The sequence below is a fragment of the Eschrichtius robustus genome, chromosome 7 (assembly GCF_028021215.1).
Source record: "Eschrichtius robustus isolate mEscRob2 chromosome 7, mEscRob2.pri, whole genome shotgun sequence".
Taxonomy (NCBI): domain Eukaryota; kingdom Metazoa; phylum Chordata; class Mammalia; order Artiodactyla; family Eschrichtiidae; genus Eschrichtius; species Eschrichtius robustus.
Genome location: NC_090830.1, coordinates 120324352 through 120343514, shown reverse-complemented (window position 1 = coordinate 120343514; position 19163 = coordinate 120324352). Strand labels below are relative to the sequence as shown.

At 40.0% G+C, this 19163-nt stretch overlaps 2 protein-coding genes across 7 annotated transcripts in view; one reads left to right on the top strand and one right to left on the bottom strand.

Moving 5' to 3' along the window:
* Nucleotides 1-2287, bottom strand: part of SHOC2 (SHOC2 leucine rich repeat scaffold protein) — a 102076-nt gene extending 99789 nt beyond the window's left edge. For 2 of the 3 annotated variants that reach the window (XM_068548534.1, XM_068548537.1), the window contains exon 1: nucleotides 1492-1567. The gene's annotated coding sequence lies outside the window, so the exon portion shown is untranslated. Of the gene's footprint in view, nucleotides 1-1491; nucleotides 1568-2208 lie in introns of those variants that run through there. The other variant, XM_068548535.1, reaches the window with a different exon arrangement.
* Nucleotides 1996-19135, top strand: BBIP1 (BBSome interacting protein 1). Of its 4 annotated transcripts, none has more exons than XM_068548540.1 (4): nucleotides 1996-2063; nucleotides 3016-3113; nucleotides 13415-13485; nucleotides 17952-19135. In XM_068548540.1, the coding sequence occupies exons 2-4, from the start codon at nucleotides 3073-3075 to the stop codon at nucleotides 18116-18118; spliced, it is 279 nt and encodes a 92-aa protein (XP_068404641.1). In that variant the 5' UTR covers nucleotides 1996-2063; nucleotides 3016-3072; the 3' UTR covers nucleotides 18119-19135. The 4 variants fall into 4 exon arrangements, with proteins under 4 accessions (XP_068404641.1, XP_068404640.1, XP_068404642.1 ...); XM_068548539.1 differs by lacking the exon at nucleotides 1996-2063 and adding an exon at nucleotides 2218-2361; XM_068548541.1 differs by lacking the exon at nucleotides 1996-2063 and adding an exon at nucleotides 2351-2889.
* The last annotated feature ends 28 nt before the right edge of the window (nucleotides 19136-19163 follow it).

Below are 19163 nucleotides of genomic sequence, written 5' to 3'. Positions count from 1 at the left end.
GCTTATTGAATGTTACAAATTGTACCCAATAGCTACGTCTCTTCAAATACATAGTAACAAACAGTTACAAGAGCTATGGCATGTAAAGCTGAGGGTAGAGGTTAGCAACTAATAAACTGAGGTTTTTAAAATTAAGACAGTCTTTCAGTGTTGATGCTACATTTAGATAAAAAATACTTAGTTACACAAGTGTAACCTAAGATTCTGAAAAAACACAACAAAAAATAGTTTTAGATACAATTATCCATTACTCTCAGCAGATACGAGAAGGTGCTGACATTTATGAAGAAGTGTACAAAATTGCACAGGTGTAAGCTTAGATGTAGACTGTTGGTACTTATCGTGAGGGAGGCAAATACTATACAGTCCACATCTGCAACCCAATTTTGCTTCAGCATCCCCAGAGACTTAGAAAACATTTTTTTGGGTAGGTTGCAAAACATTGCTTCCTCTTTTATTCTCATCACCCCCATTATGATACAAAGCAACAGACAAGAAAATCAAATCACCAACTGTAAGGGTTGAAGGCTTAAACACACACACACACACACTCAAAAGCATCTTCTTTTCAACTACCGAAACGGTATTCATTTCACCTGTTTGTACATCCATATTAACACAATTACACAAACCCTCTGTTGATTTTTTTTAAAAAAGGAGCAATTAATGGCTTGGCGTCATTATTCTTCTACCTAGGAAAGGGGGGAGGGGGATGGTACAAAACAATGGATACTGAGGGGCTGGGGAAAAATCGTTTTGTCCTGAAGCCTCTAGCATGGGGCGGGGGGGGGGGGGGCCGGGAAAGAAGAGTACTTTTCCTCTGTCCCTAAAACCTACTGCGGAAAGAGGTTGCCATTAGGCATGTCCAACAGAGCAGTCCTGGATGCCCACAACTCGCTTCACCAAACAACACACCCAAAGCCGACTCACCACTCTTCAAGGAACGGAGAGGAGACGGGGAGAGCGCGGTGGGCTTTGGGGAAGGGGCGAGGAAAGACTCCACCCCGTAGCACTACCGCCGCGCCAGGGCCCCCGCCAACGATTCACACGCCCACGGGGAGCCCGGCAGCTTGGGCGCGGTGACCCCGGGAGCCCAGTGGAGCAGGACCGTCCTCCGGGCGACCCCGGCCCCGGTTCTCGAGCCGGTTTAGTCCTCGCCCGGGCGCTGTCCTGGTCGCCCGCCGCCACCGCAGGCCCGGCCCCGGACGCTGTCAGCCGGCCGGCTCGCTCTCGGCGCTCGGCTGTGGGCCCCACACGAGACCCGGCTACTAGGGCCCGGCCCTCCCGGCGACAGCACCCAGGAAAGCGGCGGCGGCGGCGCCTCCCAGGGCCCCGGCCCCTCGGGCCTCACCCCGGCCCCGCCGGCTCGCGCCTGTCAGGACGCGCGGGGCCTCCCCCTATCGACAGCCCGCCCGACCGCCCGACGGGCAGGAAGGAAGGCAGGAAGAACCAGCCAACAGGCACCCTCCCGCCTCAGCGGCCCCTAGTTACCGTCAGGAACCGCAACTCCGCCATCCTCCTCGCTCGCCCTCCTTCCTCCTCCTCCTTGGAGGCGACTCTGCCCAACCGCCGCCCCCCGCCCGCCCCTCCCCCACTCGCCCCGCCCCGCCCGCCCGCCCGCCCCTATACACACTCTCGCTCCTACCGCCCCGCCCCACCCCTCCGGTGCAGGCCCGTCAATCGCTGGGGAAGAAAAACAGGCGGAGCCAGGGCAACAGACGCTGCCCAATCAGAGTGAGGCACTGTCGCCAGCGACGCTACCCAATCAGAGTGAGGTATGGGCGCCAGCTTCCCTCTCTCCGCCCTTTTCCTTTCCTCCCCTCCTCAACGCGCTCTCTCCCGCCCACAGGGCGCCGCTGGCTAGCTGGGCCACAGAGAGAGCCTCCAGCTGGGTAGAGAGACAACTCTCAATCCGAAGTTACTGTTGACGCTAAGGCAGCCATAACTGATAATGGCAACGGGAGTTTCCGGGCCTCCCGTCTCCTGTGTGACGTAGTTTTCCCTTCGCCCAATCTCATAATTGCCCTGGGCAACAGTTGAGCGGTCTGGGAAGAGATGCATCTGTAAGTAGGCCCAAAAGAGAACCAAAGGTGACCAGACATCCCATGTTAAACAAGTTAATTCATATTCCGGACTACCTGCCCGGGTTCGGGGACAGAGGGAGCAGGTTTCCTGGCCCTTATTCTGCTGGGACGTCTGGTCACTTACCTAGGTGGACAAGAGTTTAGGGCTCCGGAATCCCCTGTCTTGCCCGGAAGTTGCCTTTGACACTTCTGAATGGGGTCATGGCAGAAGGATGGGAATAGCTTGCGCCCCCCTTGCCCCAGGGAGTACCCATTCCGACAGCAGTGACGAAGTGAGGTGAGTGTCCCTTGGTCCCGGACCGTGGGTCAGGCCCGAGCAGGCCGAACGGCCCCTGGGAGACAAAGCGCAGATGAGGCTAGCCGGACTCAGAGCCGCTTCCGCTGGAAAAAGGTTTTCTTTCCGGGCTGGCCAGGCGGCGGCCCGCCCCCCATCCCCCTCCGCCCCTTTGAGGCTCCCTGTGGGGTAAGGCGGCTCAACCGGCTCCCGTCGCCGCGCTGCTGCAAGCTGGGACGGGAGGGGCCTGGGTGCGGCCCCTAACTCCCGCGAAGTGGAGCTCCTGACCACGCCCCCGCAAAGTCTGTTACGTACTTTCACCCCCTGACCTTTGAGGAAGGAGAATTCTGGAGCTTGAGGAAATCATTTTCCACTCCCAGCTATAAAGGAAAGAGATGGTTACCCACCACCGCGGCAACACCTCTAAGTCTTATTTCCGCACTTCCTGTCTTCAGATTCTGAATTTTCTCCCTTTTCTTTGTTTCTCCTCTGGTGGGGGTTTGTAAGCACTGACTGCAGTTCTGGATGAAGGTATACTGTCCTAATCCTGCATGTCTGCGGTTTATTAAACAACTTAATGTTTGTGAATATTCGTAAAAATATCGTATTAGTTTTATATGGCTCTTTACCAGAATTGTCACACATTATCTCATGTAGTTCCTTCTGTAGATTTTGAGTCAACAGCTGTGAGTCATCTTGGTAATATCGGGTTGGATGCCTAAAGCTGCGGGAAAAAGGATCAGGAGAACTTTCAGGTAAACTGAAAATTGTTTATATCCAGGCCAGTCAACAACAAGGGTGCACACCTACCTTCTTTGCTCAGTTTCTTTTTGTATCCTTAGTACTCATGCTCCAGCCAAAATGAACTATGTATTCTTTTCTCTAACAAGGTTTATCACTTAAGCACCAACCTTTTGTGATTCTGTATCCATGTCCTAGTTATAATTGGAGATGTGTTTCCAGATTCTCCCCAGCAGGAAGTAATTTTCTCTGAGCTTACCTAGCACTTTTTGTACCTCTTTTATGACAACCACTATTTTGTATAACAGCTGTTTGTGTTCTTAGCTTCACTACCATATTTACTCCTGAATAGAATGGTTTGTATCAGATTTATCTGCCTGTTACTTTACCCTGCACATGATATTATTTTGATAAATACTGAAAGATGGAATATATTGGGTGTCTCCTGGATGCCCAAGATGTTGCCAGCAAAGTTTAAGGGAACTTCAGTTTATCAGAAATTCAGCATAGTCCCTGTTACTCAACCTTTTCTTAGGCTTCCCCTCTGAAGTCTTTTCAAAATGATTTCTAACCCCCCATATTTTATTAAAGAAATATTCATACATTAAAAAGTTTAAAGAATACAATAAACATTTACGTAGCTTTCACCTAGATCCAACAGTTGTTAACATCGGGCCATATTTATTTCACTCCTTCTCACACACTTTTTAATTGTCACTGAGACATTTGGAAATAGGTTGCAGACACCTATTGTTAAGCAGACATCTCTAAAATTCCCAACATGTATTTCCGAAGAATTATAAAGTTCTCCTGCAAAACATCATTATCACAACTAAGGAAGTTAATAATTCTGTAGTCTGAAATTGAGTCTGAATGTATGTACATTTTCCCATTTGACCCAAGAATGTCTTTTATACCTTCTCCTCCTTGCAAAAAAAAAAAAAAAAAAACCAGGATCCAGTCATGGTTTATGTATTGTATTTGGGTATTGTAACTCTTTAGGCTTAATCTAGAACAGTTCCCCCATCTCTTTCCCTTGTGACATTGTCATTTTGAAGTGTTCAGGCCAGGGGTCTTTTTGAATATCTTCTTTTTTCTTATTTCTTGTAAATCAGAAGTTGGTCTGGAGGTGTGATTAGATTCAATTTAACATTTTTTGCAAGAATACTTCACAGTATTCATACTTTTCCAATCATGATTAAGTCTTCTCAAATGAAGCTACTTTTACCATACCATGAGCTGCTTGTTAAATCCATCCCACTTCTCAACATACCACCCTTCTACGATATCCTACAAAGAAGAGTTTGGCATTTAATCCTCCTGTCTATGTAGAGTATGTTAGTGCCCTGCAATGGCAACATAGACTGTCTACCTTTTAATAAAGTGTTGCTGCTACTTTGCCTACACTTGGAGCTGATGCAATGTAATCTTCAGCAAAGTGTACAGATGTCAGCATAGTTTCATGAGTTTCAACTCCTGGCACTCCAGGGACGGTTGATGAAAGATGTGTGGGCCCTGCAATTCAAATACAGATGAATCTTGATGTTATCAAAGCAGAGACTGAGGCAACTGCTGGCCATCTGGCCACATCCAATTTCGGCAATGTTATTTTTCTCCCTGAAACTCTTGCAAGTCCTAATTAGTCCTGGAATTTCTGTGATAGGCTTTCGGTAGCATTCATCAAAGCTTATTAAAAATTGCAAAATCAAGATTATACATAGCACTTAGTACATTAGGTACAGTCTGTGTCCAATGGATAGAGAAGGGTTTGCAGAATTTACTTCGTAATCACAAGAGGAAAACTCCCCAGATTGCCAAGCTATGTATTCCTTCTATCCTAGACTTATATTTGATCATGAAAGATAAGCAGAAGGAAGAAAATGCACTTAGGGGACAGAAGAAAATGCTCTGGGAGGGCAAAAATTCTTAGATTGATATAGAATGCTTTTAGCCTTCATATTGAAAGTTAAGTAATGCACTCCTTCAGTCACTTCTTTTGTGTAGAAGAAAATTTGCTCATGGTGGGACTATGAAACAGTTTTAAGTTTACTCCAGATTCAAATAAGGCAAAATAATATACCGATTAAGACCACAGATTTTAGAATCAGACCTGGGTTTCAGGAACAGGCACATTCATTAGCTGGTGACTTTGGACAGTTTACTTGTTCTGTTTATCATCTATTAAATGGAGCCGTAAAACCTCTTAGAATTGTTGAACAGAATGAGTCAAACACATAAAATGCTTTAGCATAGTGTATAGTACATGGTATATGGTCAGTGTATGGTAGTTATTATTAGTAGCTTCTAAAGCAGTCCAATCTGAGTACATTGTAGGCATTAAATATTTACTTATTGAATGAGTGAATGAATTTAAGTTGGTTCTCCAACTTTAATGTGGGGAACTTAATTAAAAATTAGAGATTCTGATTCATGAGTCTGGGGAAGACTCCCGAAAAATCTGTATTTTTAATAATTGTCCAGGGGATTTTGATATAGGTGATCTGAGGTTCAGGCTTTCAGAAATAGTAAAGTATCAAACAATTCTTTATTTCCCTTTCCTTGCATACTATTGAAGTAGGTATATATCTCTGATGCTGAGAATATAAAAAGTTCTTCAGATACGTTTTTTTAAAAAGGTTTAACCCTTTTTTAAAGGTTAGTAGCTAACCGTTTTAGGACCACTTTCTAGTACTGAATTTTGAAAAAACAAATTATTAGAAAAAGGTATTCTGCATGAGTAGGATATGTCATTTTCTACTAACTTAACAGTAGTGTCTGCTACTGGAATGTAACAGAACCAATGGCATCATCCAGGTTCACCCAAGAAGAGCAGTTCCTGTTCTTAGGCCTAGGCATGTTTCAGAAGCTAGACACTGCACATGTTATTCACATGAGTCTGGATTAATTAGCCAAATTGAACATGTTGCAACGTTTTTCTACCAGCAGATGCCAGAGAGCAAAACAAAATAGAATCTACTATAGTTTCCAACTACCTGACATATGATGTTATTTGGCATCTCTGGTTGAACATTATCAATCCAAATTAAGCAGTCTGCTAGCATGTGGTCAACCACTTGAGTGAGTGTGAGCATTACTAATTTGTATCTGAAAAACACGTCTTTTGGGACTCCCTCTTTCACCTTTTTCTCATGTTAGTTTACGTTCAGAAATCTAATATGCGTTTGAAACTTCATCTATCAGTCAACCACACAAGTCTTGCATAAGACAAAAGATAAATTTTTTCATTTTTGTTCCTACCATTCCTGCCACCCCCGTCGACAACCTGCAGTAGGGAGATTGAATTTACTTAAAAGAAATTAATAAGTCGTCACAAAAGAAAAATATCCTTTACTGTATTCTACATAAACAAGGTTGCTTCCAGTGCCTCCCTCGGTTCCCAGAGATTGTATTTTTGCTTCTTAATGCCCATTAATGATAAAAGAGGATCGTTTGGCATGTAATATATTGGCGTGGCTCTGTTTTACTGAAGTTGTGAAGTCAGGTGCCTGTAGTTGCCTGGCAGGTAATGTTAAGGGAAACAATAGGCAGTGGGGATTGGAGAACTCCCCATGCTCATCTAAATGGGGCATCACTTCCCAGCCCCAGCCAAATTTTGTCATCTGGGGATATGGACCTGGTGTTACCAGATTTGTCAAGAGGAACTGAAATGTGGACTTCATGTGAAATCTCCTGATTTTTAAACATTGGTTCAAATACTTTTTAAACATTAATCAAGCCAGCAAAACATTTAACTGGGTAGCACTAAGGGCTACAAGTTTATGACCTCTGTGTTTCTTGTATAAAAACACAATTGGTACTTTGGTTGAAAATCTCAGAATGCTTTAGAAATGTTTTCTTTTTTGCCATATTTCAGGTGCATTTACTTCTCTAAGTAAGGTAACAAGTCACTTATCACCTCCATCAAAAATTAAAGATAGAATCTTATGTACACCAAGTGTCTATTTCCTTGATTGCAATTTAAAAGGTTTTTACTCTTTTCCACCAACTTAAAAACTTGTTCACATTTTCTCAACCTTGAATTATATTAGGAAATAAGTTTTCTTTATTATCATATCTTTAATATATTTAAGAAAAATGGGATTTCCCTGGTGGCGCAGTGCTTAAGAATCTGCCTGCCAATGCAGGGGACACGGTCTCGAGCCCTGGTCCGGGAAGATCCCACATGCCATGGAGCAACTAAGCCCGTGCGCCACAACTACTGAGCCTGCGTGCCACAGCTACTGGAGTCTGCGTGCATCTAGAGCCCATGCTCCACAACAAGAGAAGCCACTGCAATGAAAAGCCTGCGCACCGCAACGAAGAGTAGCCCCCGCTCGTCACAACTAGAGAAAAGCCGGCGCGCAGCAACGAAGACCCAACGCAGCCCAAAATAAATAATCAAATTTAAAAGAAAAAAAGAACAATCCGGTAGCACATGCTCTTTAAAAGTAAATAAGTAAGGGTGCTTCCCTGGTGGCGCAGTGGTTAAGAATCCGCCTGCCAATGCAGGGGACATGGGTTCGAGCCCTGGTCTGGGAAGATCCCACATGCCACGGAGCAACTAGGCCCGTGAGCCACAATGCAGTATCTGGAGCCTGTGCTCCACAACAAGATAGGCCGCGATAGTGAGGGGCCCGCACACCGCGATGAAGAGTGGCCCCCACTTGCTGCAACTAGAGAAAGCCCTCACACAGAAACGAAGACCCGACACAGCCAAAAATAAATAAATTTAAAAAAAAAAAAAGTAAGACAGATTTTTAAAGGAAAACATCTTTAAATAGATCATGCTGTTTTGTAGGTACTGTGGTGTTGATGAGGATTCAGAGGGTTTTTAAGTGTGGGAAGGCACTTAACAGGAAATCTACAAGTTTTTTATCATAGAGAGATGAAAATTAGACATGGAATAATAAATGTCACACTGTATTTCTAAGCACTTTTACATTCACTTTTCATTTGAACCTTGCAACTCAAGACCGATACTAAACATGTTTTTTATGAGAAAATCAAACCTCCAATTGGTTAGGAAATGTTTTCAACATCACAAAGCTAATTAGCCAGAGTACAACCCATTTAAAGTATAAACATGGAATATACTAACCCGAAAAAAGTGAAAACAAACAAAAATGCCAGTATAAGCTTTTGTTTTAAATCATACATTGGATTATACTGTTGAAGCTTGTTTAAAATACTTGGGATCCTAGAATACTCTGAAGCATTCAATTTCAGAATTTAAAAATGGGGTTTTGTACAATTAGGATAAGCTGGTAAGTTTAGATAAATTAATGGAGGGAAAAAAGAATTATGATGAAAAGCTAATGGTGGACTAGAAGTGGCAGGCACACCACGTGACCCACAGAACGGCTCTTCTGGGGCTCCTGTCAAAGATCAAATAGTAGACTAAGGAGACTTTAGTATGACCTAGGAGGAGAGTTTTTAAAACATCCAAATCCTGGCCTGAGCATTTTTAGAAGCTAAGACTTGGCTTTGGCATCCACAGTATGTTTCCATTTTGATATTTCTGATCCATATGTATATGTTTTGAGTTACCAGGAATGGAATTTGGATTTGAGTAATCTATTCCTCTTCTCTGTCTGCCCCCATCTGACTGTAGTCTACATTTTCCAGCTGGCTAGATGAAAATAGAGTACAATTTAAAGCTAACAGTCCTGTTTAGCTACTTAACCCATGATCTTGGTCTCAACAGTATGTTCTCATATAAGCTAATCTATGAAAAATATACAAAACTTGTAAGCTTTTTGAGTGTTGCTTTATTGCTGATTAAGCTTGAGATCTGACATTTCCAGTGGCAGCATCTTTTAAAAATAAGACTAATGCTATAAAACAAAACCCACAGACAAAAAGCAGTATTTTTTCCTACTAAGAGATTTTTTTTTTTTAGGGTGATATCAAACATGACAATTGGAATGCTGAATCCTCAAATTAAGGGGAGAGAGTGAGAGAAAGAAAAGCCACATGGAGGTTAGATAGATATATAGCCATTAACTTTATTCTTTATGCTCAGTAATTATATTGTCGATGTGTAATTTATTTTTATTGATTTTCACTAATAATTGGAATAACTCAATCCAAAATATTTTAAGTTTTTCATTTAAATTTATAAACATTTTTGTGGCAGGGAAGTATGGTAGGATAATTACTAAAATATGTTCAAGCATGAAAACATACATTAAAATAAAATTAAGTGGAATGGAAATAGAGATGTAGGGAGAAAAAAAGATATAAAATTTCTGACTTAAAAAAGAGTTCCTGGGACCTCCCTGGTGCCGCAGTGGATAAGAATCCGCCTGCCAATGCAGGGGACACAGGTTCGAGCCGTGGTCTGGGAGGATCCCACGTGCCGCAGAGCAGCTAAGCCCGTGCGCCACAACTGCTGAGCCTGCGCTCTAGAGCCCGCATACCGCAACTACTGAAGCCTGCACGCCTAGAGCCCGTGCTCCGCAACAAGAGAAGCCACCGCATGAGAAGCCCACGCACCACAATGAAGAGTAGCCCCCGCTCACCGCAACTAGAGAAAACTTGCGTGCAGCAACAAAGACCCAACACAGCCAAAAAAATAAAATTAAATCTTAAAAAAAATTTTTTTTAAGTTCTTCATTTTTTTATTAATGGATGATGGTAGCTATCAGATTGCTATGATATTTTGATTATATTATATATATTTTTAAGGATTAATGTTATTTTTAAATATGCTGGAAATTTTATCCTTTGTAACTATTTAAACTTATAACAAATTTATATGTCTATCTAGAAATGTGTAAAAGGGTACCTAATTTTTCTGCCTAGTTTTTTCAAAAGGGTTATGCAAGGATAAAATTTGAGGACTACTGAACACATTCTTAAGGTTCAGAAGGACACTCTAGTGCTCTTGTCCAGTCCCACACCCATAATTTAGTTTGGTTGTCAAAGTAAATCTAGTTTGGTTATCAAACTAAATCTCCCCAGAGATTTCTAACTTGTCCAAGTTGTATGACTAATTTATGTTATCAACATGTATATGATTGACTTAAAGTACTAATCCTGCCTAGACATAAAGGCCTTTCAACTCTCACTCCAACAACTTAGTAAAATTTTTCATGACAAAGATTTGGTTTCCCTCTATCTTTTGCGTTAATTTTAGACATCTAGCTCAAATGCTACAACAGGTTTGGTTCCTTTATCATGATTTTGAAATGCATTATCCGTCAAAACCATTATCTCTGGGAGAAACTACAAACTAAAGAAACTGGGGGGAAGGGAAGCAGCAGATTATTTTCTAATTACCCAGACCAAAAGCTTCAAAAAGTGACAAATTGACACTGCATTCTCTAAGCATTAAAAGTTTGGGTTCTATTACTGTAGGAATTTTATTTTACTTTTGCAATTTAATGTTTTCTCTTAAAATATGGCTTGCCCATCTGTATCATTTTAAAATCTGTCATAGTACTCCATTGTATGGTGGTTCCATAATTTATTTGACCTGTGACATGTGCCTGAATGCAGTGCCCTAATGAACATTCTTATTCTTATATCTTTACACACTCATGCTTTGTTTCTTTAGTGATCATTACTAGTAGAAGGTTTGGATCAAAGAAAATGTGCATATTTAGTTTTAGTAGATACTACAAAATATTAAAAGATACTATAAATTATCCCTCTAAAAAAGCTGTACCAACAAACCTGCCCACCAATAGAGAGTGCCCATTACCCTATACATTCCCTAACTGTGAATACTATCAGGCTTCTGATTTTCTTGCAATCTCAAAAGATACAACACACACACCAAAATGAGACCACAATGATTTTCACCTTCTTAATGAGGCCATAATGATTTTCCTGTTGAAATTGTAACCACCACAACACCCAGCCCTCCTAAATCCCCTTAAACTATTTTATTTTCTATAACGCTTACTACCATTATGTTATTTGTTTCTCTCCCCATACTCTAGACTGTAAGCTCTGAAAGAGCAAAGGTTTTTTTCTCTTTTGTTCACTAATGAATGGTGCCTGGCACATGGTAGACACTCACATATTTATTGAATTGAATGATGTGGCACTTGAATAATACACATGAATTTCATCCCTAGCTGATATATTTTTTCTTTGGCCCATCTGTCCCTGGTGGTACACACATCTTACCTTACCAATTAGAAAGTACCCTTAGGGGTAGCCACAACTCCTTAGGGTGCATCACACCAGGCAAAACACCCATGTTTGGCTATTAGCAGATCCCCTGGAGAAGGATATAAATGCTCCTTCCTACGCTGGGCTCCCTGGGCAGTTGATTATCAAGACAGTGAAGCCTTGGCAGTGCTGGGCATCCAACCACCACCTTGCTTATTTTAGCCCTCCCTTCCTGTTCCTCTCCTGCCAATGCCTAGGGGGGCCTAGGAACAAGAATCAACCCTAGCAAAGTAGACACTCCACCCAGGCAAGTGACGGCACTGATCTTCCCCACACCAGGCCCAACCCACTCCCTACAAGGCCTTTGGCTCCACACCCTTTCCAGTAACAATGGAAGCTTAGTCAGAGAACTAAGGTTTGGTAGAGCACCAAGCTTCATTGTTTTCTGCAAGCCATGTTTTGGATGTGAAACAGGTATAAAGAAGAGATAGCAAAAGATAGTGATTAAATTCTGAGTAACATGAGTTGCTACTCTAAAACAGCTAAGATTTAAGTATTTGTTCATTTTATCATTTTGGTGATTAAAAATTGGTGATATAAAAACCCTTAGATGCTATGCATTTCTCTCATGTTCATCAACATTTATAATGTCTATCTTCCCCTTCAGTAGCATATCATGTCAGATTTGTACCAAATAAGGGCCTAATGAATATTTTCATTGTGTTATCTTTAACGGAGAGGCTAGTGTTGTTTGTTATAGTTGTATTCAGGCTATTCAGAGATTACTAACCTTCAACAACAACAAAAAAACAAAAAAAAGGGATGATCACTAGTTACCACTGGCAGGCCTAAGTAACAAGAAGGAAAGAATGTGTCAGAAGGAGAAGCTGTGCATTCTGAGTAAATTGTATATTGCATTTATCTCAGATTCTAGGTAGTGATGAGTTGCTTTATTCCTGGTCCATTCCCTACTTCATCTTCATTCCCAGAGAGAGCAGTATAGGGGTAAGTTTCGATGACAGCTGTGGAAAGCAGATAGAGCTTCCTCAGGAACTTTAGATCTTCCAGAATAGGAATTTGAACAAGAAGGGGAAGAGGCTTGGTGGATGGAGAGTATGAAGCTTTTTTTAGGAATGTCAAAGTAGTGGTAATGGGAATAACTAAGACCAGAAGCAGCTTCACTTGATTATAACTAATTTGCAGTGGGTGGTAAAGGCAGGCACCAAGCCAGCATCACCACATTATAAATAATCTTTCTTCTGTGAAGGTGATGTTGTGAAAGATATACAGTGAGTTGCATCAGTATGGCGAAATATCACAAAATGGGTGGGACTGTCTAGAGAAGCATCTGTGTTTGGAAAGGGGTCATGCTACAAGTTACAGTCCAGAACACCCTGAATATATATAACATGGCATAAACTGGGATGTAACACTGGGAACGGTTGTCATCAGCCAGAGATGACATGTATGCTGGGATATTCATAACAAAATACTCACGTGAGGGTATTCACTGGTGCTTCAGCATAGAGTATCTCTGTATTAGAGGAAAATAACAAACTGAGAGCACACCTCATTTCTGGCATTCAAGAGCCAATTTCACCTGTTTGTGTTGCTTCCTTACAAATTGCAGCTGTGTAGCCAGTAACTGATCCTTAAGATGCTTTTTGTCATTATAGCAAAGGAATTAAAGTAGAAACTGGCTGTTAGTTACTGAAAGAAGTGGGGATGTTAGGCAGTATTTACATACTACCTCCTCCTTTCCCTAACAGTCTGCCTTACCCCACCTCCCAAATGGTCATGTCTTTTACATCACCCACCATTCAGGGGATATGCTATCAGCTGCACATAAATCCCTTTGGTTTTCCTCAGCTGGATAGATACCTATTGGATAATTTACCTTTGCCTAAATACTTAAGCCCAATTTTCACTAGGAGGGGAAAAATTTAGAACATGCAGCCTTCCAATTACCACCACCACTTACGAATGAAAGTTGACAAGATCTGCATGCTTATATGAACTATCTCAACCTTGTTTCAATGAAAAGACTCAGGTAATTAAAGAGAAAATTATGCAAGGATAGGATAGTTCATTTTCTATAGGAATTGTGATTTTACTTCTTAAACTACAATGGAAATAAGCAATATGCTTTGGGAATTCATTCTTGAATAATACTAATATTGTTTTCTCATTGAAGGAAGAAACTATCCAACAATTCAGATATGGCAGAAATGAAGTCGATGTTCCGGGAAGTTCTTCCAAAACAAGGTATCTAAGTCACAAATACGTAGGTCATAGAATATTGTAGGAACCTAAAAACTAATAAGCAGTGTCATGTAGCAGGCTCAATAGCTACATATCTGAAACTATTTTGTGTTCCATACACCACACATACTCTCCACTTTTACTATGCTTTTGTCATGAGTAGGTTGTAAAGGAGTAATCCATTGCTTCCCCGCCCCCACCAGTAAAAGGATGTAAAATGACAGTTGGATTGTTTTTTAAATGTAGACATTCTGTTACACTCAAGATTGCAGATTACAATAAATTTCCAGTGGAAAAAAATAGCACCATAATTTACTGTAATACTAAATAAGGTCTGAAAGTGGGGGAAAAGAAACCTGAATCAAACAATGTAACAAAAGCCGAAGGTTTAAGTTAAACATTCAGTAATTTGAGTACTCATGTTAATACCATACTTTACTTCGTATTTGTTGTTGTTGTTGTTGTTGTATTTCCATTTCTTTTGTTTATTGAAGTATAGTTGATTTACAATGTTGTGTTACAGGTGTATAGCAAAGTGATTCAGTTATACATACATATATATCTACTTTTTTTCAGATTCTTTTCCCTTATAGGTTATTACAAAATATTTAGTATAGTTCCCTGTGTTATACAGTAGGTCCTTGTTGTTTATTTTATATATAGTAGTGTGTATATGTTTATTCCAAACTCCTAAGTTATCCCTCCCACACCTTTCCCCTTTGGTAACTATAAGTTTGTTTTCTGTGTCTGTGGGTCTATTTCCATTTTGTATGTAAGTTTATTTGTATCATGTTTTTTAGATTCCACATATAAGCAATATCATATGATATTTTTCTTTCTCTGTCTGACTTACTTCACTTAGTATGAAAGTCTCTAGGTCCATCCATATTGCTGCAAATGGCATTATTTCATTCTTTTTTATGGTTGAGTAATATTCCATTGTGTGTGTGTGTGCATATATATATACATATATATATATACACACACACACATATATATACCACATCTTCTTTATCCATTCATCTGTCAGTGGACATTTAGTTTGCTTCTATGTTCTTGGCTATTGTAAATAGTGCTGCAGTGAACATTGGGGTGCATGTATCTTTTCAAATTATGGTTTTCTTCAGATGTATGCCCAGGAGTGGGATTGCAGGATCATATGGTAGCTCTATTTTTAGTTTCTTAAGGAAACTCCATGCTGCTCTCCATAGTGGCTGTACCAGTTTACATTTCCACCAACAGTGTAGGAGGGTTCCTTTTTTTCCACACCCTCTCCAGCATTTATTATTTGTAGACTTTTTGATGATGGCCATTCTGAACAGTGTGAGGTGATACCTCATTGTAGTTTTGATTTGCATTTCTGTAATAATTAGTGAAGTTGATCATTTTTTCATGTGTCTATTGGCCATCTGTATGTCTGTGGAGAAATGTCTATTTAGACCTTTTGCCCATTTTTTGATTGGGTTGTTTGTTTTTTTGATATTGAGTTGTATTAGGTATTTGTATATTTTGACGATTAATCCCTTGTCAGTCTCATCATTTGCAAACATTTTCTCCCATTCTGTAGGTTGTCTTTTTGTTTAGTTTATGGTTCCCTTTGCTGTGCAAAAGCCTTTAATTAGGTCCCATTTGTTTATTTTTGTTTTTATTTCCATTACTCTAGGAGACAGGTCCAAAAAGATATTGCTGCAATTTATGTCAAAGACTGTTCTGCCTGTTTTCCTCTAGGAGTTTTATAGAATCAGGTCTTACATTTAGGTCTTTAATCCATTTTGAGTTTATTTTTATGTGTGGCATTAGAGAATGTTGTAATTTCATTCTTTTCCCTGTAGCTGTCTAGTTTTCCCAGCACCACTTACTGAAGAGAGTGTCTTTTCTCCGTTGTATATTCTTGACTCCTTTGTCGTAGGTTAATTGACCATAGGTGAGTGGGTTTATTTCTGGGCTTTCTATCCTGTTCCATTGATCTGTATGTCTGTTCTTGTGCCATACCATACTGTTTTGATTACTGTAGCTTTGTCATATAGTCTGATGTCAGGGAACCTGATTCCTCCAGCTCCGTTCTTCTTTCTCAAGATTGTTTTGGCTATTCGGGGTCTTTTGTGTTTACATACAAATTGTGAAATTTTATGTTCTAGTTCTGTGAAAAATGCCATTGCTAATTTGATAAGGATTGCATTGACTCTGTAGATTGACTTGCATAGTATAGTGATTTTGACAATAATGACTCTCCTAATTCAAGAACATGGTATATCTTTCCATCTGTTTGTGTCATCTTCGATTTCTTTCATCACTGTCTTATAGTTTTCAGAGTTCAGGTCTTTTGCCTCCCTAGATGGGTTTATTTTCCTAGGTATTTTATTCTTTTTGATGTGATGGTAAATGGGATTATTTCCTTAATTCCTCTTTCTGATCTTTCATTGTCAGTGTATAGAAATGCAACAAATTTCTGTGTATTAATTTTATATCCTCCGACTTTACTGAATTCATTGATGAGCTCTAGTTATTTTTCTGGTAGTGTCTTTAGGATTTCCTATGTATAGTATCTGCAAACCGTGACAGCTTTGCTTCTGCTTTTCCAATTTGGATTCCTTTTATTTCTTTTTCTTCCCTGATGGCTGTGACTAGGACTTCCAAAACTATGTTGAATAAAAGTGGCAAGATTGGGCATCCTTGTCTTGTTCCTGACCTTAGAGGAATGCTTTCAGCTTTTCACCGTTGAGTATGTTAGCTGTGGGTTTGTCATATATGGCCTTTATTATGTTGAGGTATGTTCCCTCTATGCCCAGTTCCTGGAGAGTTTTATCATAAATGGATGTTAAATTTTATCAGAAGCTTTTTCTGCATCTATTGAGATGATCATGTGGCTTTTATTCTTCAATTTGTTGATGTGGTATATGACACTGATTTGCAAATATTGAAAAATCTTTGCTTCCCTGGGATAAATCCCACTTGATCATGGTGTATGATCCTTTTAATATATTGTTGGATTCAGTTTGTATTTTGCTGAGGATTTTTGCATCTATGCTCATCAGTGATACTGGCCTGTAATTGTCCTTCTTTGTGGTATCTTTGTGATACCTGTGGTTTTGGTATCAGGGTGATGGTGGCCTCATAGAAGGAGTTTGGAAGTGTTCCTTCCTCTGCAATTTTCTGTAAGAGTTTCAGAAGGATAGGTGCTAACTCTTCTCTGAATGTTTGGTAGAATTCACCTGTGAAGCCATCTGGTCCTGGACTTTTTTCAGGGGTATTTTAATCACAGATTCAATTTCAGTCCTCACAATTGGTCTGTTTATATTTTTATTTCTTCCTGGTTCGGTCTTGGGAGATTGTACTTTTCTAAGAATGTCCATTTCCTCTAGGTTGTCCAGTTAATTGGCATATAGTTGCTTGTAACTTCTCCTTTTTCTAGTTCTATTGATTTGGGCCCTCTCCCTTTTTCTTGATGAGTCTGGCTAAAGGTTTATCAATTTCATTTATCTTTTCAGAGAACCAGCTTTTAGTCGCATTGATCTTTTCTATTGTTTTTGCTAATGTCCCAAGCAAGATGTTAGCCTTCAGATGAATACTCTTGTATGTTTGCCACCAGCCTTTATGTCCTGAGAGCCCCAGTCACCTCACACCTCCCCAGCAGACCCTCCAAGACCAGCAGGTACATCTTGCCCAGGCTCCTATCAAGTCACTGCACTTTTGCCCTGGGTCCCAGGGCACACAATACCGCGTGTGCTCCAAGAGTGGAGAGTCTGTTTGCCCCAGTCCTGTGGAGCTCCTGCATTCAAGTGCCACTGACCTTCTAAGCCAAGTGCTCTGAGGGCTCCCCTCCCGATGCCAGACCCCCGGGCTAGGGAGCCTGACATGGGGCTCCGAACTCTCAATCCTGTGGGAGAACTTCTGCAGTGTAAACTGTTCTGGTTTGTGGGTCACCCACCCTGGAGGGTATGGGATATGATTATATTGTGAGTGTGCCCCTCCTGCCATCTCATTAGGCTTCTGCCTATGTCTTTGGATGTACAATATCTTCTTTGATAGGTTTCAGTCTTTATCGACGGTTGTTCAGCATTTAGTTGTGATTTTGGTGTGCTCATGAGAGGGGGTGAGCTCAAGGTCCTTCTACTGTGCCATCTTGTTCCTCCTATTTTTATGTACATTGTATTTCCCAATTTTTTTGAGATTAAACGTTTGACACAAAAATTTGTCTCATTGTAGCTTTAGGATCTTAGAAAATTCAATACCTTATGAACTCCCTAGTATTAAATGTTGCTTTTACATTTTTATATTGAAGATATGCTGTGGGGTAATTGTTGCTTTTATATTTTTATACTGAAGATATGCTGTGGGGGGAACTATGAGAACAAGAGATTTTACAATGTCAATGGATGAAGTTTTTAGACCTTAATTCTAGCTGCAAATCCAAACCACCAAACAGCTGTGTTATCTCACTCCAATTCTTATTTCTTTTTAAACTTTAGGGCAGTTGTCTGTAGAAGATATAACCACAATGGTGCTGTGTAAACCCAAACTTTTACCCCTAAAATCTCTGACTCTGGAAAAACTGGAGAAAATGCAGCAAGCAGCACAGGATACAATTCGCCAACAGGAAATGGCAGAAAAGGAACAACCGCAAATAAGTCACTGAATGATAACTTAGCACTTCTGCAGAACACCCTACACCTTCCTTATTATTAACAATAGCTAGAAAATAACCTCCATCTGTATGCTGAAAGCAGTATGTATTAATAAAACAGATTTTATTCCCATAATATAAAAATAATCAAGATTAATAAAACTTGGGATTGTGAATTTAAACACTCTGGTTTGTACTGAACAGAAGCAATTTTAAAACTCTGAACCCAGATTTTGGGTTTTTTTTAACCCAAGTTTTTAAAACAAATTATTGTTCACCATTCCTGTTACTATCATTTTTCTAGATAACATTCTTAGGCACAAGTGAGTAAATGCACAGAGAAGCCTGTAAATGTTTATTAAAAACTGAATTTGAAGAATTTTGTGTCATGACACATTTAAGGCTATCTTGCCTGACCAACTGATCCTACTAGTAATGACAAAACTGTATTTTCTAAACAAATTTAATTTTTAAGAAACCCTCACCTATCCAGTAGTTACCTAAGCTTTTAATTATACTGATTTTAAGGACTTACCTGGCCACCTTCGTCTTCCAGGTATCAAACACAATTTTAAAACCCTAAAAATGGAAATTAATATGGACTTGAAAGAGCCCATTAAGTAGGTATGAACATAAAATTGGAAGTTTTCATTCTAAAAGACTGTAGCTAAACCTGTAATGGGTATGTTCTAAGAATACCTTTGTGAATTCTGAACATAATTCTTGGTTGGTTTGCTGCAGTCAGTATCAGACAATTTAAATTAGTATGGACCTTGAGGCTTTGCTGAGTATTCAGGCTTTGCAAAAGAGGTCAGAAATGTGATCATTCTTTAGATAATTGTTATTTATTGGTAACTATTTTCTCAGACACTGGGTAAATGTAAAAACTATGAGTCTTTGAAGAATAATTTTTTGTAACACAAGCATTACTTGGTAATAGAACTTAAGAATTATGAAAGGTATATATGTTTTAGAAATTTCATTAAGCTCTAGATCAAAAACAGCTAAGTGTGCAAGTATTTCCCACCAAGTATATTATTAAAATAATTTATTTACT

What these genes read in the sequence shown, in the direction of transcription:
- BBIP1 (XM_068548540.1), top strand. Translation starts at nt 3,073, where the DNA reads ATGCCTAAAGCTGCGGGAAAAAGGATCAGGAGAACTTTCAG. An exon ending in AGGATCAGGAGAACTTTCAG is followed by an intron (nt 3,114 to 13,414) that starts GTAAACTGAAAA and finishes TTCTCATTGAAG; the next exon opens with GAAGAAACTATCCAACAATT. An exon ending in GGAAGTTCTTCCAAAACAAG is followed by an intron (nt 13,486 to 17,951) that starts GTATCTAAGTCA and finishes TTTAAACTTTAG; the next exon opens with GGCAGTTGTCTGTAGAAGAT.